Source organism: Phragmites australis, chromosome 7 (assembly GCF_958298935.1).
Source record: "Phragmites australis chromosome 7, lpPhrAust1.1, whole genome shotgun sequence".
NCBI classification, from domain to species: domain Eukaryota; kingdom Viridiplantae; phylum Streptophyta; class Magnoliopsida; order Poales; family Poaceae; genus Phragmites; species Phragmites australis.
Genome location: NC_084927.1, coordinates 481,911 through 504,982, shown reverse-complemented (window position 1 = coordinate 504,982; position 23,072 = coordinate 481,911). Strand labels below are relative to the sequence as shown.

Sequence of the window (23,072 nt, the reverse complement as noted above, 5' to 3'; positions counted from 1 at the left end):
TTAAGCTCCACATATTCACCACATCAAGATTGAAATGAAAGTGTAGCATACAATCACATTCCTTTCCACGCTCAAGTTCTCCTCTTCACTATCAGCTTTAAACAAAACAACAAACGAAAATTGAAAAAAGAAAAGGACACATACAGGTCTATCAACTTGGTTATAGACCTGTATGTCTTTTTTTTTTAAATGGATACATGATGGTGTAATCAATGTGTACTAGAATGGTATGGAATCAGGAGGGGTTTGGACAAGATAAATCCAGGAACTGTTTTCTATAGAAGCTTCGAAATGTGCACAGCACATCAACTGCAAAATGGCCGTAAGTGCTCCAATTTTGATAGTTCAAAAGCGAGTTAGACTCATTGACAATTAAAGATAAAAGAATATAACTAGCTAAGAGGGCAATCAATTCAAGGATAAAATGTTATGACTGGCAATAGAGGCTAATGCTGTCCTTTTTGTTTTTGAAATCATGTTGCTGAAGACAATATTGCTGTGTTGAAAACAGTAAGCAGATACAGATCATATCCACAGGTTGACAATACTTTTTCAAACATGGTGCTAGGTCACAACAGTTTTTCTGCATCATCCTTCCAAAAACAAGTGCAGGCCGGGCAGTACATCACAAAATACAACCGCAAGCAGTGAGCGCTAAATTGGAGAGGAAACAGCCACAAGTTAATCTCAGTATAGCAGTGAATGGATGTGTTAAGACTGCATATATGCAGACATTTAAGGTAAACTAATATCTTCCCTGGATGGACGCTGCTTCTCATGTAGAGGAGCTCCCAAATGTAGAGGGTTTGACAGAATGAATGCAATGACGCATACGAGGGCCCCTAACAACAGGAGAGCTGCTAGGCAACTGGACACCCACACTGCAATCGTTTTATCCTTCGGTGCCTCGCGCACTGTGACCACCATCCCGAGGTATGCTACAAATGCAGAATACATGGAGAGCAGTGATGCCTTGTATTTCCAGCTCTGCGCACCAATGTTCAGTGAGTACGACACCATCAGCGCACCGGATACGATGGAGAAGAAGCTGACCAGCAGCCGAGATTGCTCGCGAGCTGCCCTAGGAGGCTGTTGCTTGTCTCCTGCTCTGCTTGCTGAGCCTTCCGTTGATACTTGGCCACTGCTTCTAGCATGCTTGGGTGTAGCAATTGCTTGCCGTTCAGCATCTCGCCAGAACCCCTTTTGTTCTACACACCTTGTAACCACTTTGAGAGTCTGTACAATAAAGGTGGATTTCAGGTACTCTGGCCAGTAGGCAACTGCATCGACGACAACAACGATGAAAGACAGAAGTGCATACGGCCCACATATCTTCAGAACAGTCAGAAACAAACCCATAGACGTCAAAATAAGAAGCCAATAGACAGCGAGCTTCATGATCCTTCTGACAAATGAATCCCTGTGAGATGGAAGTCCTGCTGCCGGCGGCACCGTGCACATGGTCATAACGAAGAGCCCAATCACGACAGCAATGAAAAGGATTATTTCGGGTGCCCGAAAAGCGACATCCACACACTGACTTCGCTGCAGGTAGCCGAACAGGGTCGCCGCAAGCGCTGTCATGTTGGTCTGGGTGATATCAAAGCAGAGCCCGAATAAGAAATCCATGTCCGAGCGATGCTCCGCATACTGCACCACCCCCCAGGTTATGCCGTTCTCGATGCCATGCTTGACGATGAAATAGTAGGGAAATATGAGTACGGCCAATATGAGAAAGAACCAGGAGTACCCAGCTCCGAGAAGCATTGCGAAAGAGACTGCTGTGGCTGTCCATGACAAGTTCGACAAGTAGGCCGCGACGCATAGCCCAAGAATGCGATTCCGGTCACTCGGCTCAACTTTCTCGTCGTCCTCCTCTTCTTCCCCAGTGGATGGCTCCTTTTCTGCCATCCATCCGGCCAGAAACAACGGCACCACGTTCAGTGTCAGGGAAAATGCAGAGCAAGCACAAAATATCCGGATGCGGAGTCGCTTCTCGTGGCAAAACGTTGACGAAAGCAGGGCCAAGAAGAGAGGCCAATTCATGGTTGATGCTTTCTTGAAATACTGCACCAGCTGCCTGTCCACTAAGAAGAACTCCGACCTTGTTGTCAAATCTATTGACTGCTGCTAACAAAAAGTACAGACAACATGTTAAAACAACGAGTGTTCATAGAAGTGAATTGCTAATGAAAAACATTCCATGAAGTGCTGCAATTTTTTTTTTTTTGGAAAAAGAGCCAAAAAGCAAGTTTTTTAATAATGATGCATTTCAACAGTAAAATGCTGGGTCGTACGAGCCCAATGCTCGGTCGTACGAGTCCAGGACTGGGCTTCAACAATGCACAGGCTGTGTGACTCGGCCGTAAAACGTTTTCAACAAACACACCCAAATCCAAAGCATTACTCCTTTCGTTTTTTAATACTTGATGTTTGCTGAAGATCCGGTTAAATTTTTAAAATTTTGACCACTGTTTTTCTATTAGAATATAGATATAATATCTAACAAAAATATAATATTATAAAAGTATTTTTCAAGACAAATCTACATGTATGATTTTTATGTTTCCAAACTAAATATTGAAAAACCAAGTGGAAGATCCGGTGCTAGATCAGCGTTCAGTAGAGTTCAACGCTGGAGCATTTCAAGCCAAAGGCAAAAGATGAAGTATACACCGGATGTTCCGGCGATGGAGTGAAATGAACGCCAGAGCAATTCTTGCAGAGAAGAATTTTTTGGAAGAAAATGAAGTTATGAATGCCGGATGATCCGACGATAAACACGAGGCACGCTGGAGTTTTCCCTACAGAAGGGTGTTATTGCGAACGCCGGATGATCCGGTGATGGGCACAATGAAGGACGGAGCATTTCAGACCGGCTCCGGGAGGCTTACACACGCCGAATGATCCGGCGATCAAGGATGTACACGTCGGATGCTTCGTCGGAGCATTTCTTACAGAGAGGTTGCAAAATGCCTAGGTGGATGGATTGAACACGCCAGATGGTCCGACGCTTAGGAGGAGTGTACGCTGGAACATCCGGTGTTCACATTTTCTCTTGAATGTCTTTTTCAACAGAGATTTTGTTTTGGAATATCTTGTGATGGAGTTATATGGTCTTGGAGATGCCTGTTTGCTTATCTCATGATATGTGGGTGATGGATGCGACTTGGCGATCGACGGCCTGATGATCAGGGCCATGCAGGGTGCTTGGTGTTGGACGATCGAAGAGGCTGGACGGAGTCAAGGGTGATCCTAGCTATGCACATGGAGGTCAAGCAAAGGATGTGAAGATAGATGAAGACGATATGTTGACAAAGTCAAGCGAAGGGGATGCCGGTGCAAGTGACAAGGCGGCCTGAGGGATCGGGAGCGGGAGAGACTTGCCGGCAGTCAAGATTGCAAGATGAAGTACACATGTCGACATCGGGATGCTTTCTTGGGGTCAGAGCAAGCGGTAGTGAGTCACGCTTTGAGAAGCGTGTAAGGTGGTTTCGCGGTTTCGCTCAAAATCGTGGAAGGATGGAGTGCACGTGGCATCATCGCGAAGCTTGCGTTAAGATAAACCTAAGTCATGAAGGCGCCATGGTCATTCGATGGACATAGCTAGAAATGGACCAAAATGCCCCAGTGGTAGGTAGGAGGCCATTGGAAGGGAGGGCTATTTTGGAAATAAGGAACTTTAGGGGCTAAGCTACCTCTCCAGACCTATAAATAGAGAGGTAGGGCTGTAGAGAGAGGTTAAGCTAGCCATTAGAGAGTTGCGTGGTTGAGTTTTGGGAGAATAAGAGATGAGAGCTTATCTTTTGTAATAGGTGAGAGCTTTTTTGAGGAAAACACATTGTAATCTGTCTAAAATAAGGTTGATCTCTTTATAAAATGAAGTGTATGTTTTCTCCGATGCTTGCATTCAACTCCTTCTAGTTTCCTTCTATTGGATCCGTTGCTTCGTTGTGAGTTTTTCCTTTTTGGATGTAATTTTTGCTGAAATTTTTCCTCCATATGAAGTTGTTTTTCTAGTTGCTAGAGGCATAAAATTCACATACAAATGTATACAAGTGGAGCTTGAATTCCCTTGCCTCTAGATCATCAACTTGGAGAGTTTTTTCTTCCAGTGATCTTCTCTTTGGTTCGAAGTGTTCCCTTGTTAAGTTGCAATCTTTCATGATAATGACTCATGGATCAAGTTACTTAGGAACCTAGTGTTCATATTCAACCATGAGAGTCATGAGTTTCTTTGTGATCTTGATTGCAACTTGGTTCTCTCCTGATTGTGCTTCAGCTTGAGTTTTTGAGGTGTGTTGGGTGAAACAAAGGAGAAGGTCATCCAATTCGCAAGAATTTAGTAAGGCGCCTATTCACCCTCCTCTTGTCGCCATTTTCGGTTCTACAATTGGTATTAGAGTTAATTTGATCACTTGTTGATCTTAACGGGCTTTGTGATCTATGGGCGACAATAGAGAGATATGAGAAGATCCTTCTCTTTGAAGGTCGTAACTTTTCTTATTGAAAGGTGTGTATAGAGGCTTATCTCCTAAGCCAAAAAAGTCAATATGGGAGGTTGTAGACTCCAATTATGCTATTTCTGTCGCTCGCACTTCTCAGGCCAAAATCGAACAATATGAAGCCAACACCAAGGCTCAAAATATATTGTTCACAAGCCTGAGTTGTAATGAGTTCGACAGAGTTCAGCACCTTCGTACTACCCGAGAGATCTGGTCTACTCTTTGCATTTTCATGAAGGAACTAACCAGATCAAGGCTCGACACTAAAGCACATACAATCAAGAATATCAAATATTTGTACAAGGCCCTAGGGAGCCTTTGGATGCTATATTTGCTCGTTTTGATGGAGTTGTGAGCAACCTTAGATCTATTGGTGTTTTGCTGTACTCTAACCTTGAGAAGGCGATCAAGCTTCTCTTTGCTTATGATCGTAGCATATGGGAAATAAGATCTCGAGCATTGAAGAGTGATCCAGTTATGACACATTGACTTATGATAAACTCTTCAGCAAGCTCAAATCCATCGAGATAGCCAAGGTGGCTAGGATAGGCCTAGGAAACCCCCTGTCTCAGAACATGGCGTTGATTTTAGGACCTAGTGGTGGTAATCAGACTGGAGGAGGTTTTTCTTATGCTAACCCCTCATCTAGTGGATTTGCTTTGTCTTCGTTGGTCTCTATCACAGAGGACCAAGTTGACGTTCTTAATGGTGAGGATTTGGCTTTGATTGTGAAGAAGTTCACTCGCTTCTACAACAACAAAAGAGACCAGAGGAGGGGTGATTCTCGTGCATGCTTCGATTGTGGTGACACCACTCACTTCAAGGCGGACTGCCCTAAGCTCAGGAAGAAGGAGGATCACAGCCATGACTACAACAAGAAGAAGAACAAGAAGCCCTTCTTTAAGAACTGAGAAAAGATGGCCAAAAAGGCAACTAATGCAACATCTTGAGCCTTTGTGGTGGCGCTCAGTGATGTCGACACTTCCTCAAGCTCGGAGGAGGAGAAGCAGCCGATGAAGAACAATGACTTCACCGGTCTTTGCTTCATGGAGGACGACAATGACAGAGACATTGAGCTTGATCCTAAGGTATCATCCACCTACGACCAGCTTTCTATTTAGGTGGATACTTTGAATGATGCTCCCGTTAGTCAGGATAGGTTGCTTAAGAGAGCACTTCAAGAGGTGAAAGAGCTCAAGTCTAGGCTAAAGTGTTCTTCTTCTGAGCTTGAGTTGCTTAGGTCTAGGGCCAAGGATGAGAAGTGTGATAGTTGTCTTGTTGTCATGAGCGAGCTTGCTGAGCTTCAGACTTTACATGCTCAAGTCACCAGTCAGCTTGAGACTACCGAGGAGAAGCTCCTTGAGGATGAGTCTAAGTCTACTATCTTGGGTGCTTGCAAGAATTCTCCTTTGCTTGCAAAGGATGTTGAGTTGAAAGACAAGCACATCAAGGGGTTAGAGTCTAGATTGGAGAGTGCTGAGTGTTCTAAGGATGTGCAGCCAAACTGTTCTACCTGTATTGTCTTTAAGGACAAACTCAGCTGGGTTAGTGGGCAGGTTTAGAGGCTCATGACTGAGAATGAGTATCTCCTTTCTCTTGTGGGGAAATGCTCAGAAGGCAAGGGCAAAATGAATTTGATTTTGGCCAAGACCAACATGTGTGCAGATAAGACTGGTTTAACTTTAGGGTTAGGTTTTGAGAGGGTGACTTATAGTGGGGTTGGCAAGAATGTTTTCACCTCACCTACTACTCTAGAAGCCGAAAAGACCAAGATCAATGCCACACCACAACCCATCAATAAAAAATCCACATCACAACCCACCAAGGAGAAACCCACACCATAATTTAAGAGAGCTTCACAACCTATGATGAGAGCCCCTGTGAGAGAGACTAGAGTGATTAGCAGTCAGGTACCCGGAAGACGCTACAACTGCACCTACTGCCAGAGAGAGGGTCACCTAGTGGTGTTTTGCTTTCGCCGTAGGAGAGATGAGAGGCGAGAGTGGGAGTGGAGCACTTGGGATATATACCACCCCTCATTTGGTGTACATGAGCCTTTTCATCACTCTCACTCATGAGTCTTCGACGCTTCTCTGCTCTTTTCTAGAGGCGGTGTCCAACGTAGATCATACCATGACTCATATGATTTTGATTCGTGTATAAGAGGCTTTGAGTTGTAGCGCTTTGGCGGTCCACATTTTCCTCGTCGTGGCACGCACCCCCAGTGTGCTAGTGTTGATTTGCATACAGCTACTTTTACCTCTTTTCCTTAAGTATCTCGATGCTGAATTCCCAAGAAGTTTGTTACTTACCCCATCACTGAGTATTCTAGTTCTTCTTACATGATGTAGGTGGCAGGCGGAGGTTTGGAGAACAAGTGGCTTATCGACTCCGGTTGTTCGTGCCATATGACCGGAGATGCATCATGGTTCTCCAACCTCACCCCGACGAGGCGACACGAGTACATCACATTCGGGGATAATCGAAAAGGAAGAGTGAAGGCTAAAGAGATGGTAAAGGTTAGTGAGAGTTTCACTCTCAAGGATATGGTTTTGGTGGAGCACCTGGGTTACAATCTGCTTTCTATATCTCAGGTGTTGGATGAGGATTTGGAAGTGCATTTCAAACGCGATATGTCTTAAGTTCTTGGTTCTTTAGGCACTTTGGTTTGTCAGATTTCTTGAGTAGAGAGAGTTTTTGGAGTTTTATTTTTCTGAGTTTTATGGGTCTTCTTGGTGTTTGATTCCTCAACCCTCTTCTGAGCTTTGGATGTGGCATAGGAGGCTAGGGCATATGAGTTTTGACTTACTCTCATAGTTGAGTGTCATAGACTTGATCCGAGGATTGTCTAAGCTCAAGTTTGAGAAAAACTTTGTTTGTGCTCCTTGTTGGCATGACAAGATAGTTGTCGCTTCTCACCCACTAGTCAATCTGGTGATGACTGAACGACCAGGAGAACTTCTCCATATGGACACTGTTGGTCATTCACGAGTTTGTTTGGCACGTGGGAAGTGGTATGTATTTGTCATTGTTGATGATTACTCTCGCTACTCTTAGGTGTTCTTTCTTGTGAGTAAGGATGGAGTATTTTCATACTTTTGGAGCTTAGTTTTGAGATTGTTCAAGTAACTTTCCGGTGCATTGAAAGCAATTCACAGTGATAATGGCACCGAGTTCAAGAACTATCTCTTTGATGCTTTCTGTCTTGAATATGGCATTGAGCATCAATTTTTCGTCCCACGTGTTTCTTAGCAGAACAGCGTGGTTAAAAGGAAGAATAGAACTTTGGTTGAGATGGCTAGGACGATGCTTGATGAGCATAGGACTCCTAGTAAGTTTTTGGCAGAGGTGGTTAGCACAGCTTGCTATATCTCCAATCGGATTTTCTTGCGTTCGATTTTAAATGTGACTTCTTATGAGCTGCGCTTTGGGAGGAAGCCGAAGGTTTCTCATTTGAGAGTGTTTGGTTGTCGTTGCTTCATCCTAAAGTGTGACAATCTTGATAAGTTCGAGTCGCGTTCTTCCGATGGAATTTTTTTGGGTATTCTCTTCATGATCATTCTTATCAGGTTTATAATCTTGACACTAACACCATTATGGAGTCCTGTGATGTGATCTTTGATGAATCAACCCCTTGTGCTAGCCCTGTTGTTGAGCGAGAGCGTGATCAAGAGATGAGCGAGAGCATCTTTGTAGATGGTGACCTTTCAGCTCTTAGTGATGATGAGGATGATCCACTACTTCCTGCCATCACACCTGTTTCCGATCTAGATCCCACTTCTTTTACACTAGCAGAGGGTCTTGCAACATCTACTTCCACTTCAGCTACTTTCGAGCTTGCACCAGTAGTATTTGAAGGGGAGATCGTATCACAGCGCCAAGCTTCTCACCACATTCAGCGGAGACATCCCCTACAGCTGATGATCGGCAACCTTGGTGAAAGGGTAATGAGATCCAAATCTGCTCAACATGCTCATTTGACTAATTCTACATTTGTTGCTTCTTTTGAGCCCCGTGATGTTGGACATGCTCTTTCTGATTCAAATTGGGTCAATACCATACATGAAGAACTAGAAAACTTTGAGAGAAACTAAGTCTGGTTCCTTGTAGAATCACCTGCAAATATCCACAACTTAGGCACCAAATGAGTTTCCAAAAACAAACAAGGGGAGGATGGTTCGGTGGTTAGAAACAAGACTAGATTTGTAGATCGGGGTTTCACTCAAGTTGAGGGGATAGACTTTGGAAAGACATTTGCATCGGTAACTAGATTAGAAGCCAATATGATTCTTTTTGCATTTGCGGCATCCCAAGGTTTCAAGTTATATACCAAATAGATCTCAAAAGTACTTTCCTAAATTGTTTCATAGAGGAAAAAGTCTATGTCAAGCAACCCCCCGATTTTGAGCACCTTAAATACCCAAATAGAGTATACAAGCTTCAAAAAGCTTTGTCTGGGCTTAAGCAAGCGCCTAGAGCTTGGTATGATAGGTTTAAGTCGTTCTTGCTAGAGCATGGGTATGAGATGGGGTATGTGGATAAAACTTTGTTTACCTTTAGGTATGACAATGATTTCCTACTTGTTCAGATATACGTGGATGATATCATTTTTATGGCTCCTCTCATGCACTTGTGGCCAAGTTTGCAGAAGCTATGAGCAGGAAATTTGAGATGTCAATGATGGGCGAGCTAAACTTCTTCCTCAGACTACAAATCAAGCAATGCAAGCAAGGTACTTTCATCCACCAGATAAAGTACACTAAGGACTGGCTGAAGAAGTTTGACATGAGCGATACGAAGCCCTTGACGACACCGATGGATATCTCGACTGCACTTGATCTGGATGAAGATGGTGAGACGGTAGACCAACAGGAGTATAAGAGCATGATTGGCTCCCTCCTGTACCTAAAGGCGATATGACCCGACATCCACTTCGTCGTGTGCTTATGTGCTTACTTCCAAGCGTCATCAAGGACCTCTCACCGCTAAGCGGTGAAGCGCATCATGAGGTAGCTCAAATACACCCTTGAGTATGGTCTTTGGGTTTCTGCATCTTCTTCACTTTCTCTTCGAGATTTTTTGGATGCGGATTTTGCTAGTTATAGAATTGAGAGGAAGAGTACTTCTATTGTTTGTTGGTCTTCTCGTAAGCAGTCTAGTGACAACACTAGTACCATAAGCTTAGCCAATAACACAGTCCAGCACTCCAGAACCAAACACATAGATGTGAGATTCCACTTTCTGCGAGACCACAATTACAAAGGAGACATTGACCTGAAATACATTTATACCTAACACTAGCTTACCAACATTTTTATTAAACCTCTTGATGCAACCCGATTTGCCTTTATGAGGGGAGAGTTTGGAGTATGTCATCCATATGACATTGTGTGAGGGGGAGTTATCTTTGTACATACTCTATCTTACTTTTATTGCATTTGCATTGCATGTTATCTTGTAAGATAATCATAGTAGTTGATCTTTGACTTGTATGTCTTTAGTATTTTCAGTTTTCAGTCTTGAATTTGGACTAAATTGAGTAGTTGTGCGGAGCAAACTCTTAAACTTAGGCTCATCATGATGTTTTGACATGAAACATTTCAAACAAGTTAGCTTTCCTAAAAATAAAATTTGACAATTTTATGAATCATGTAGACTATGAAATGCTACTTCCTTGATCACCATGTTCATAATTGCTTTGGCTTAGTAATGCTTGTATTGCCGATATGAGTGGATGCTTATGTGGTGGTCACCTTTAACATGATTCGGCTATATGAATCAAAATGCGCCAACAATTCTTAAGTTTAGCTTGTGTAGCTTAATGTTCTTATGACTTTGTATCTTTTTGATCCTTTGTGCAATTGTGAGTTTAATATTCTACTCTCCATAGTCCTTTGATGCTTTTAGCTTTTGTAAATACTTTATGGTATACTTGTGAAAGCTCTTTAGGATTGCATATTCATGCTTTTGTATCCTTGATGTTTGCATTGCCAAATGGGGAGAAAATGTGCACTAAGTTTTTGGGGAGAAGAATGTGTACTAAACCTCAAAGAAGAATCTTGCATGATGAAAGGGGGAGAAAATTTTGTGAAAATGTGCACGGGAGCATTTGTGCTTTCATTGAGTTTTTCTTTGCCTCTCTTCGGGCTTTTGCAATCTTCCTTATGCCAAGTGACATGCTTTTGCTCTTTATTGAGTTTTGGTCACTTGGATGAGCTTCTCTTGTTGTATTTCTGCAAACCAAAATCTTTGTGCTTTGAGGGTTGTTAATGTACTCATCAATAGGGAGATTGAGAAACCAAGTGAAAATGTGCCTTGATATATATGTGATGAGTGATTGACGGTTGTGTTGATTTAGTTTGATGATGTTTGGATTGCAAATGCATGTCTATGTACTGTAATTATGATCATGTCTAACTAAAGTTACAAAAGAAATGAAGCTGGCATGTTTGTCTCTGAGTACAGGAAGTTTTACACGCCGGAAGATCCGCCGCTGGGGATTTTTCATACGCAGGAACGCCCGACGTTCAGTGGAGTTCAACTCCAGAGCATTTCAAGCCAAAGGCAAAAGTTGAAGTATACACCGGATGTTTCGGCGATGGAGTGAAATGAACGCTAGAGCAATTCTTGCAGAGAGGAATTTTTGGGGAGAAAATGAAGTTATGAATGCCGGATGATCCGACGATGATTATGAGGCACGCCGGAGTTTTCCCTACAGCAGGGTGGAATTGCAAACGCCGAATGATCCAACGATGGGCACAGTGAAGGCCGGAGCATTTCAGACTGGCTCTGGGAGGCTTACAAACGTCGAATGATCCGACGATCAAGGATGTACACGCCGGATGCTTCGTCGGAGCATTTCTTGTAGAGAGGTTGCAAAATGCCCGGGTGGATGGATTGAACACGTGTGATGGTCCGGCGCTCAGGAGGATGAAACATCCAGCGTTCACATTTTCTATGGAATGTCTTTTTCAACAGAGATTTTGTTTTGGACTATCTTGTGATGGAGTTATATGGTCTTGAAGATGTATGTTTGCTTGTCTCATGATGTGTATGTGATGGATGCGACTTGGCGATCGACAGTGGGATGATCGGGGCCAAGCGGGGTGTTTAGTGATAGACGATCGAAGAGGCCTGACGAAGTCAAGGGCAATTCTAGCTGTGCACATGAAAGTCAAGCAAATGATGTGAAGATGGATGAAGACGATGTATTGTCAAAGTCAAGCGAAGGGGATGCAAGTGCAAGTGACAAAGCGGCCCAAGGGATTGGGAGCGGGACAGACTTGTCGGAGGTCAATATCGCAAGACGGAGTACATATGTCGATATTGGGATGCTTGCTTGGGGTTAGAGCAAGCTGTAGTGAGTCATGCTTTGAGAAGCGTGCAAGGCGGTTTCGCGGTTTGGACTCAAAACCGTGGAAGGATGGAGTGCACGTGGAATTATGAAGGCACCACAGTCGTTCGATGGACGGAGCGAGAAATGGACCAAAATACTCCGGTGGTAGGTAGGATGCCATTGGAATGTAGGGGTATTTTTGGGAACAAGGAAACTTAGGAGCTAAGCTACCTCTTTAGGCTATAAATAGAGAGGTAGGGTTGTAGAGAGAGGTTGAGTCAGCTATTATAGAGTTGTGTGGTTGAGTTTTGGGAGAAGGAGGGAGGAGAGCTTAGCCTTTGTAATAGGTGAGAGCTTTTTATGAGAAAAATATATTATAATCTGTCTAAAATAGGGCTGACCTATTTATGAAATGAAGTGCATATTTTCTTCGATGCTTGCATTCATCTCCTTCTAGTTTTCTTCTATTGGATTTGTTGCTTCGTTGCGAGTTTTTCCTTTTTGGATGTGATTTTCGTTTTGGTGTTTGGGCTGAAATTTTTCCTTCGTGTGAAGTTGTTCTTCTAGTTGCTAGAGGCATAAAATGCACATACAAATATATACAAATGAGTCTTGAATTTGCTTGCCTCTAGATTATCAACTTGGAGAGTTTTTCTTCCGGTGATCTTCTCTTTGGTTTGAAGTGTTCCCTTGTCAAGTTGCAATCTTTCATGGCAATGACTCGTGGACCAAAGTCACTTAGGAACCTAGTGTTCACATTCAACCATGAGAGTCATGAGTTTTTTTTTATATGAATTGCAACTTGGTTCTCTCTTGACTTTGCTTTCGCTTGAGTTTTTTAGGGCATTAGATGAAACAAAGGAGAATGCCATCTAATTCGTAGGAATTTAGTAAGGTGCCTATTCACCCTTTTTAGTCACCATTCTTGGTCCTACAAAAATTTTGGAAGCTATTGGTGATCAAAATTTTAAAATTTTGACCGGATCTTAGTCAAAGCGTCAAGTATTTTAAAAAGGAGGCAGTACCCACCACAAACTCACGGGCAAAATCCGGCAACTGCTTGGTGAGCTTGCATGCCAAGCTGGCATCCCCCGATCACACGAAGGCCAAACCCTTTGATGAACTTGATAGTGTACGGCAAAATCTAGGAACCTATGATGCGAAGTTCTAGGACAGATGAGGAACTGATCCACCGATTGACAGCCGCTGGACCTTCTAGTTGTCCATGGCGATACCTAATTCACAGATCTTGTGCCCAATGTATGCAACGGATGTCTTCTACAAAAGGCACATGCAATTTTTCCAGAAGAGGTGTTGATGAAGGCGATAGGTCACGCAAGAAACAATGTAGACAGGAACATCATCAACACCAAAGAATAAAAGGACAAAAGGCTATAAAAGATGAGACATGGTCTCATGCATTTAAAATCTAGACCCTATGCATATTATGATACGTGGCATTTTGTTTCATTTTTTGTTTTTCCACTCATCATTTCTTCAAATCATCAATAAGTTATATGGTAACTTGTGCCACGTATCATCATATAAACAACATGAGAAATCAAGTTGAGATGTGCCTTCGTTTATTCTTTGTGATGATTGATTGACAATTTGATGTTTTGGTTGAGTGTTTGTTTGATTGCAAATGCATATGTATGTACTGCAATATTGATCTTGTCTAACCAAAGTTGTAAAGTATTGGAATATGCTCGAAACAGGAAATTCACACTCATTGGACAATCCGGTGTGAAGGAGTTTTGAACTCATTGGATAGTCCGGTGTATTACAAAAACGTGCATCAGACTAACTTCGGCAGAGAAGAACTCTTGGTGCCAAATTTGAACAATGCACTAGATGGTTAGGTGTTGTCAAGGGTGCACACCGGACTAATATTTTCAGAGAGGCTGAAATGTGTGCCAGAAGAAGAACTCACCGGATGCTCCGGTGAGTGGAATGTGATCACCGGAGGCTTTACCGAACTGATTTTTTCAAAGAGGGTGAAAATGTGAAGTACGGTGGATTTGAAATCACCGGATGATCCGGTTACTTGAGGAGTGAGCACCGGACAAATACTTCTAGAGAGGTTGTAAACTGGGGTTCCAGTGGAGATGAAGCCACCGGATAGTCCGGTGATGAACATAAGTGATCACAGGAGCATATTTTCCAGAGAGCAGTCTTTCGAGCGCAGAGAGGAGATTGAAGGCACCGGATGGTTCGGTGTAACCAAAAGAGAGCACCGGAGTATATTTCCAGTGAAAACTTTTCTCGGTGCAAAATGAAGTTACACTCACCGGATGCTCCCAGTGTTCAGAGGATGAACACACCGAAACATCCGGTGTTCACATTTCTTTTTGATGACTATCTTTTTGTAGAGATGTTGAATTGAGCTAACTTGTGATGTGTTCACATGGTTTGGAGAGACATGTTTGTTTGTCTTATGATGTGCAGGTGTTGGATGCAACTCGGCGACCGACGGCGGGATGATCGAGGCTAAGCGGGAGGCTTGGTGCCGGACAATCGAGGAGGTTGGGCGGAGTCAAGGGTGATCCTAACTCTACACATGGAGGTCAAATAAAGCATGGGATGAAGGATGAATACGGCGTGTTGACAAAGTCAAGCGAAGGGGATGCCGTGCAAGGGACAAGGTAGACCAAGGAATCGAGAGTGGGAGAGATTTGCCGACGGTCAAGATCGCAAGACGGAGGACACGCGTCAATATCGGAAGACTTGCTTGAGGTCAAAGCAAGCAGCTGTGAGTCACGCTTTGAGAAACGTGCGAGTCGGTTTCCCGGTTTGGCCACAAAACCGTGGGTGGATGGAGTGCACACAGCATCATTGCGAAGCTTGCGTCGAGGCGAGGCTAAGTCATGAAGGCGGCACGGTCATCCGACAGACGAGAAAAAAGATGGACCAAAATGCTCCGGTGGTCGGTAGGAGTGTACTACAATAGAAGGGTATTTTAGGAACAATTTAGGAAACTTAGGGGTTAAGTTACCTAGGCTATAAATAGAGGTGTATGGCTGGTTGGAGAGGTGCCATCTTGAAACCATCTATATGAGAGCTTTATGCTAGGGTTTTTAGAGAAGAGGAAGATGGGTGCTTAGCCTATGTAATAGGTGAGAGTTTTTAGAGATAAATCTTTGTAATCCGCCTAAAATAGGGCTGATCTCTTTGAGTAATGAAGTTTAAGTTTTTTTGCATATGTGATGAGGACATCACTCCCTCGGATACATACAATGATCCTCCATTGAACTTTCAAGGTCCAATCACAAGGGCTCGCGCACGACAATTAAATTTAGAGGTGAGCTCGTTCCTAAGCAACTCTTTATATAATTTTGAGAATAGATTACTACCTAATGATTATGTGTTGCTTAGGAATCATGGAGAGGACAAGGAGACACATAGAGGAAGGCTTGGAGGCGTGGAGGAGCAGCTAGGACGTCCAACAACAGCAGGAGGTCCAGTCCAACTCGAGTCCGAATCAGCCTCGACCTCCAGGACCAGCGAGCAGTAAAACGGACGCCCAGGACGCATCCGGACTCCGTTTCCGACGATTCACATATGGTTGGAAAGATAATTTCATAAGGAAACCAATGGCGTTGGTTTGAGGTCCAAATTCCTTCTGAGTCAACGGGAAACGTCGAAACAAGTCAGCGTCCAGAATCTGTCCCGGTGCTGCGTCACCGTTTTTGGTCCGTTGGGCCATGTATCGTGTTGGAGTCCATTAGGGACGCGTCCAGGGGTCCTTGGCCGACCCTAATCCTTTATATACAGTAGCCGCCGCCCTAATTAGGGTTGGGTTTTGCTTAGATTATTCTGTCAAGAACAGTTTCGCCGTTTCGTCGGTTTGTGAGACCCCAACTCGTGAGATTAATCATTCATCTGCAATTTGGTTGCATTCTTTCTTGTTCTTGCTTGTGTTATTCGATTCGCAGGCAAGGATTTTAGCCTTCTTGGCGAGGTCAACCGTGCAACGCCGGTTGATAACCAGAGGAGACGTGGTGCTGCGATTGCGGGGTTTCGGATCGTGTTGTTCGGAAGCCGGATCGACTTGTGTCTCGTTTCCACCAAATCGAGAGTTACCAGAACCTTTCGAAAGATCGGGAACCCTTGTTCATATTAATATGCTTGAATTTCTCTCCTTCTAGTTTCCTTCTATTGGTTCTCTTGCAAGTTTGCAAGTTCTCGATATTTTGATGTAGATTTTCATTTTTCTTCTTGGGCTAAAATTTCAACACCTTGGGAAGTTGTTCATCTCGATGCTAGAGGCATAAAATTTATATACACATGCATATATGATGGGATCTTGAATTCCCTTGTCTCTAGGCTATCATCTTGGAGAGTTTACTTGCCGGTGATCTTGTCTTTGTTTTGTACTTCTTCAAAGTTGCGAGCTTTTAGGCACAAAGACATATAAAATAGTTTTAAATGGAACATATGGTTTATATTCTATCAGTGGAGTCATATTACCTTGAAACTTTCTATCTTGATTTGTCACTCTGAGTATTTTGCTTCCACTCAAGGTTCGAGGTGCGTTGGGTGATAGTGAGAAGGCCATCTATTTCACAAGAAATTATTGAGATACCTATTCACCCCCTCTAGTCGTCACTCTCAATACTACACAATATCTAGCCCTTAAATACATGAGACATGCCTCATAGAATTATTTTCCAAGAGGTGAAATCGAATCCGTCATCATGCATGCCAAAAGAGAGTGCAACAAAATTAACTCATTTGTGAGAACTTGGATCATGGTTGGCACATTTGTCCAACCCCAAGTATCACATTTGTTTAGATAACCCTAAACATTCTTTTCGTTTATTTAATCCCTTAAAGTTCTAAAACGAGATCATTTTACCGCAAGATTGGTTTCCATGGTGGTTTTTGCCATGACCATGTCACCTAACTTTGCCATGCTCGCTTAGGACTCCTGCAATAGTCATTATTCTATTAAGCATAGCGTTCCATGTTCATGTTAACATGCGCCTCCACTTATTGTCGTGCCCTAGGGCTCCAAAATGTTTCTGCCCGCAGGCGGGTCAATGATCGATCTGGTCTTGCCGGCACTACTATAGAAAGTCTCATAGGAGACCTCTTAACTGTCATGGGTTGTTTCAGAACAATGTGAGATCATTTATCCCCCACGGTCTTAATTGGAAGCCATGTGCGAAAAATTATATGGCCAGAAATTGTGAGATAGCAAGTATCTCAGATGGTTCCAATCAAATGAAATATTTATAGTTTTAACTTTACAGGTCGTCTTTGAAAACATAATTTTTTCATACAAAGTCAAATAAAGATAATTTTTATATAAAAATTATAACTCTCGATGAGATCTACAACTTTATAGTTGATAATATTTTTATTCATAGTTATCTATGTATCAAAATCTAGTTGACAACCAATTTTGCATATGTAACATATCACGCTGGACTCCTTTTATCGTGGTTCACTCATGGTATTATCTAGAACTCCTAAATTATATATATAAAAATAAAACTAGTAATAATATGATGAAATAATAATGCACTAAAAATGGTTAACATGTTGTATATATGAAGCATAGAAGCTTTTCTTTGACTTTCATGTGGAGCAACTCAGTTTCAAGTTGATAAAACATGAAATGATATAAACATATTGGTTAGATAAAGGATTAACTCTAACATTAGTAATTACATTACAAAATAATAGATATACAATGGTTAAATTGATTCATTATGCGGCCGTGGAAAATAAGTGTCAGTTTGCTTATTTGCAGTGAAACATTCAGAAATTCATAATATATTGATATGAAATCGTATGAAAAAACTTTATATGAAAGTTGTAGATTTCATTGTGACGTATAACTTTGTTGTTTTGACGATATTTTCATTTAAAGTCATCTAGATACATAAAAGATTGTTAAAAAATTTGGTTATATAGAGTCAAAAGGAATACAAATCCCACTATAATCAATAATGTGTGTTAGTTGAGTTAGGTGAGACCGTGCAGAATCAAAAGGTCAACGGTTCGATTCCTGCATGTAAGCACTAAAAATTATGGGATTTGGTGAGTTGTGAGACCAGGATTAAAATTATGCTTTTTAAAAAATATTATCTCTCACGATTTCCGACAGTCTGGAACCGTGAGAGTTAATATTACAGTTCCCTGTTTCTATTTAACTGACCACTTTGACAAGGCACAAACCCCAAGGCAACCATCATTTTTGTATGGAGTGACAAAAAAATCCCTGAGTAAAAATTGGGGCCTATGAGTGAAATGGTGAAATTTCTAGAAGGAATTCGTGCAGCCGTCTAGCGCGTCTGCAATTTTTTGTTTTTGGTTCATGGTGGGCCTACGTTGGTATGGTAGGCATTATTAGAGGCAAAATTGGATATAAAAAATCTCGGAAAGCATATAGTGGAAAATATTTGAAAAAAAATAAAGTGATCAAAATGGACAAGTGTTCAGTAACAAGGTTAGTACCTCATATAACTCAATAACAGTGTGAGATAATCAGACGGTTATCTCTATCCAAGTATCTGTGACGGCTACAAATCTGTTTGAGATAAGAATTTTTCGTGTCGTGTGAGACTAAGCATTTGGGGGGTAGTATATCTAACATGTGAGACCTCCGTTGAGGAGCTCTTTAGACCATTTCGATTATATTCTTTTTATTTTGTTTCTTTTCCGATTTTCTTACTTATTTCTATTTTCTTAATTTTTTCCCGTCTCTAACAGCTCTTTTTCGAGGGAATCGTGAAGGAAAAGGAGAGAGAATCTCGTTCTGAAGAGAATAATTTTGAAAATCCCTTCGTAACGGGAACCGTAAAGAAAAACCATGGGAGTGTTGAAGGGAATAAAAATCGTTTCACAACGGGATTTTTATCCTCAAAAGAAAACGGTTCCATAGCCAATTTTAGGAGGTGAGGCTGCTTGGGTCCTATTTGTTCGCTGTAGCTTCTTGGTGAACGACAAGGGAGAGAAAGATGGAGAGGTACCTTGTTGTAGGAGGAAGAAGAAGATGGCATCAACTTCTAGAGTTGCTGCGGTGGCCAGGTCAGCAAAATGAGAAAACATGGAGCTCAAAGTGGCAATACGGGCTAGCCAAACCACTTAAAGGGGGTGAACTGACCAAGTTTTAGAACTCGAACTTTGGGGTTATCCAAACAAAAAGCGATTTTTTGATACAGTAAAAAAGACTTATTGAAAAGGAAGATGTAATCGTGCACTTACCAATCGAGAACCCCGGGATGATCGCGATGGAGCCTCCCGAAGCTGAAGCCGTGGCTGTGTCTCATCGATGTTGTTGCGCACCTTCCCGTCTAGATCCCAAGATTCCTCAAGAGAAATGAGACCGCCTGGAGGAGCGTCAGTGCTTTCCCAATGCCCAACACAGGCCGAAGCTGCCCCAGATTCGGTTGCTGGCCGGCCGGTGCTGCATAGCGCCCCTGCTACCGGCAATGACAGTGATTCGCCCTGAGTGCTTGGCACGTCCATGGCTGCCCTTGGGGCAGAGCTGCCGTCCTCTTCACTCGAGCTAGCGCTGCAGAACCAAGACACGGCGGGTGGCCTCAAAATTTAAGCTCATAAACATGTACACTGACTGCTACCAGGAATGCAATTGGAGCTGAAAGAATAAAACAGTCCTGCGATAGAGAAATAGGCGCGGACTGGACCACGTATACCTTGAATGCATTCGGCAATCTACATCTGGAGCATCAAGGAACGTTACGTGCTCCAAGGGAGTTCGGTGACCAGATTTCACCTAACGCACCCATGTTCCCCGCAATTGCAGGTTACATAGTCAAGTTAAGCCTTTTCTGGAAACAATATGATTTTTACCAAGTCTAATCTCTCTTATTTGTATTTAGGTTCAGTCAAAGAAGAAACAGAATTTTTGGATCCAAGTTAAACAACTTTGCAGCCCTCCGAGGAGCTTTCTTTACGCCGCCGTTCGTAGTGTCACCTGAACTTGTTTCATCTACAACAAATATCAACCCCGTACACTTCCTTGAAGTAGTGCATGCATGATTGGTACTTTGACTGACCATGGAAAAGGGAAAATTATTCATACCCCAAGCAAGGGGCAACCCAGATCATCATATACACTGCCTGGAACTTATGGAAAGAAAGATGCCTACGAGTTTTCAACAACAAGACACTGGCACCGCTGCAACTCTCAACCATCATCAAATACGACGGCGACACACTCCGGCTGGCGCGCGCGAGAAGAACTAGAGTAGTCCCACAGCACCTCGGTGAGGCCGTTCTAGACGACAAACATTTAGTCTAGGCAGGCCCTGTTGTGTTTTCCGTTTTCTTTCTTCATGAACTGCTTTCAGACTTTGTTCTGGACTGTTACCTGTAAAACACCTGCCCCCTGTTCCTCAAAAAGCAAGGGCAAAGACTAAGTTATTTTTGAGACGCGGAAACGGATTAAAAAACGGACTCCCTGTCGTAGTTGCAACCCACGATCTTCTGCCATTAGGTACAGCTAACTCAACCATTAAATTAGCGTATATGTGGAATGAAAATGCGTTCAGTATTGTCAATACGTGATTTGAAAGGGCGTAGAAGTTTTCAGATGTTTTCATTTAGTATTAACTATGTATTTGTATTTTTCCATATCTCTCAGATGAATTATTGTTTTCTCCTGAAAATTCATCAGGATGTAGAACATAACCTCCCCTTTCTCTGGTAATTCTTTTAAGGGGTTTTGAAAACTCACACTCCATTTTCTTTCATTTGCATGAACTTCATGCAGTTTTCACATGCTATGGCATGTAAATTTTCAGCGTGCCCCATAAATTCGTTTGAGATGCAACGGCTCACTTTCAAACTTCCCCTACCTACTTTGCTCATATAGAGGAAAAAAAAAGGTCGCAACTAACGGGAGCATCACAATAGTGTATCGATGCTTTGTAATCTTTTCTTTAGCCACATGTTCTGAACTTCCAATCATCAACACTAAAGAGAGTATGAGGAGAAACAGATAGGAGGTGAAGATCACATGTTGCATGGTAACACTAGGACATGGCAGAAAGGAAGAGGATCAAGGAAGACTAGAAGGTACCCAAATTAAACAGATCCACTTTGAATCAAAGTGTACTGAGTTTGTTGGTCCTCTCAATAGGACCTAATTTGGATCTTCCAATTAGACTTGGTTGATAAACTTACCTACATGCCTTTCAAACTGCTTATGTTTTTTTTTGGGTCTAGGAAACAACAGTGTGGAACAAATTCATCATATATACATATCTCCCATGGCTCACCACACAAACGTTCCACAAGAAAAGACAGAAGAAAGAAGAGGAGGCAGAGAGATGGCCACTGACCTGAGTTTGAGTTCCAGCATCTATGTTGCTGCCATGAAGACTGACGGCCTGCAAGAGAATTTGAGCAGCACCCTCGAATTGTTCAGCAGGCAATATGTCTATATAGCTAGATGTCACAGAAGCGTTGACATGCCTTGTAGTTTAACAATGTCCTGAGCACATGTGGAGCCTCTAAAGGCTGTTTGCGTGCATCAATTAACAATATTTCTGGCGCTAGGATATATTTGTGAACCATCACTTGTGGGCCACCAACCCTACATGCTCATGTGATGGACGTGGACAGATAATAAAAAAACAAGATAGCTAAATCGGATGTTTTGTTTAGTAAAAGGAAAACTGTAAAACCTGACACGGTGGTGCCTATCGCCATAGTACCTGGCATGGCTAGGTGATGTCATCCAAGGATGGATATTTTGGCCTGCTGACTAGGCGATATATTACTATCCTGGCCCTGTGCCCCAGTTGTAAAAGCAATGGTTTGTATCTCTTTCGCCAGCCAAGGGTGAGTCTGTAATTCTACGTCGCGATCACTCTTGGCAATCCTTTCCTCTCCTTTTCTTCCCTAAGCTTGAGTCGCTCTAGTGAGTGGGCTTTCACCGCACTTTGTTTATGAACGACATTCTCTTTCACCAACAACTGGCATCATCCGTGGGGAAGATACATTGTAGAAGACTAGGAGCACTAAGAGAATGCCACCAAAGAAGAAGACTACCAGGGCGGCAGCCCAATCCTCCAGCTTCGCGATAGCCCCGGTGAGAAGATCGGCGCGATCACAGCAACCAAGCACCCGATACACTACTGCTAGTCCCACTACCGAGCGGAGCAAGGGCTAGGCCACCACCCTAGCCATGGCTGGAGCAAGGGGTCCCGTCGGTTTGGAGACCCTTCGCCAGCAGTGTAACGAGGGCCTCGCCGTGCCCCTTGATTTTGCGACCGAGGCCACGGCTATACATGTCGCGGTGGCCGACCAGCAGGCGCTCGTAGCGGCCCTCGAGTCCTAGCTGGAGGAACTGCAGGCAAAACTGTGGGCCACGTAGCACCGTGTCAGCATAACCATCGTCGCTCTCCGAGCGACCGACGCTATGCCTGCCCAGGCTCCGAGGGCCAACGAGGGCATCGTCTTCGCTACTACTCATCCCTAGGGACCCGCGGTGATCTACTCTCAGGCACCCGAGCTCCGGGCCTGACGGTGCGAGGCTCAGCTCGTAGACTCCGACTCCCCCTTGCAGGCAAGCCTGCAGGCCACACCCTTACTCGACGGGTTCCGAACCCCAAAGCTACCTAAAACCAAAGGCGAGTTTGACCTCGAGGAGTTTGTCTGCTCTTACGCCCTCGCCATCGAGGCCAACAGGGGCAGATCGGCCACCATGGCCAAGTGCTTCCCTCTCTCCTTGGAGGGAGTAGCCTTCGAATGGTTCTGGGCACTCGAACCCGGGACCATCTATGCCTGGGAACAGCTCCGAGACACCTTCTGCAATAACTTCCAGGGTACCTTCGTTGAGCCAATGACGTCCGAAATCTTATTCGCCATCAGGCAACAGCTGGGCGAAACCCTTCGGGAGTACTTCCAAAGGTTTTCACAAACCAAGGCCTAAGTAAAGGGCATCTTGCAATCATCAGTGATCGACGTGGCCACTCAGGGTTTGGCTTTCATGCACGGTGAGCGCCCTCATGAGCAAATTTAAGGAGTACGCCCACGCAAAGGAAGAGGTGCTCCGCAGGGGGGCCACCAATACTCTAGCGACCCCCTATGTTGATCCCGCTAAGCTGGCCTCACAAACTGGATCTTCGCACGTTCTGCTGCTCCCGTCGGGCAAAAAGGACTCTGACGAAGCCATGGGCTCTGGAGCGTGAAGGCCCCAGCAATGACGCAAGCACGACATCAATAACATTGAGCATGCGGGGGGGGGGGGG

The 23,072-nt window shown here is 43.5% G+C and overlaps 1 protein-coding gene across 2 annotated transcripts; it reads right to left on the bottom strand.

The window, feature by feature from the left end:
- Positions 1–565: 565 nt before the first annotated feature.
- Positions 566–21,679, bottom strand: LOC133923800 (uncharacterized). Of its 2 annotated transcripts, XM_062369060.1 has the most exons (4): positions 21,159–21,679; positions 19,509–20,203; positions 19,057–19,366; positions 566–2,127 (listed from the first exon to the last, which is right to left on the bottom strand). In XM_062369060.1, the coding sequence occupies exons 2-4, from the start codon at positions 19,517–19,519 to the stop codon at positions 736–738; spliced, it is 1,713 nt and encodes a 570-aa protein (XP_062225044.1). In that variant the 5' UTR covers positions 19,520–20,203; positions 21,159–21,679; the 3' UTR covers positions 566–735. The 2 variants fall into 2 exon arrangements, with proteins under 2 accessions (XP_062225044.1, XP_062225043.1); XM_062369059.1 differs by lacking the exon at positions 19,509–20,203 and having other exon boundaries at positions 21,159–21,676.
- Between the last annotated feature and the right edge of the window lie 1,393 nt (positions 21,680–23,072).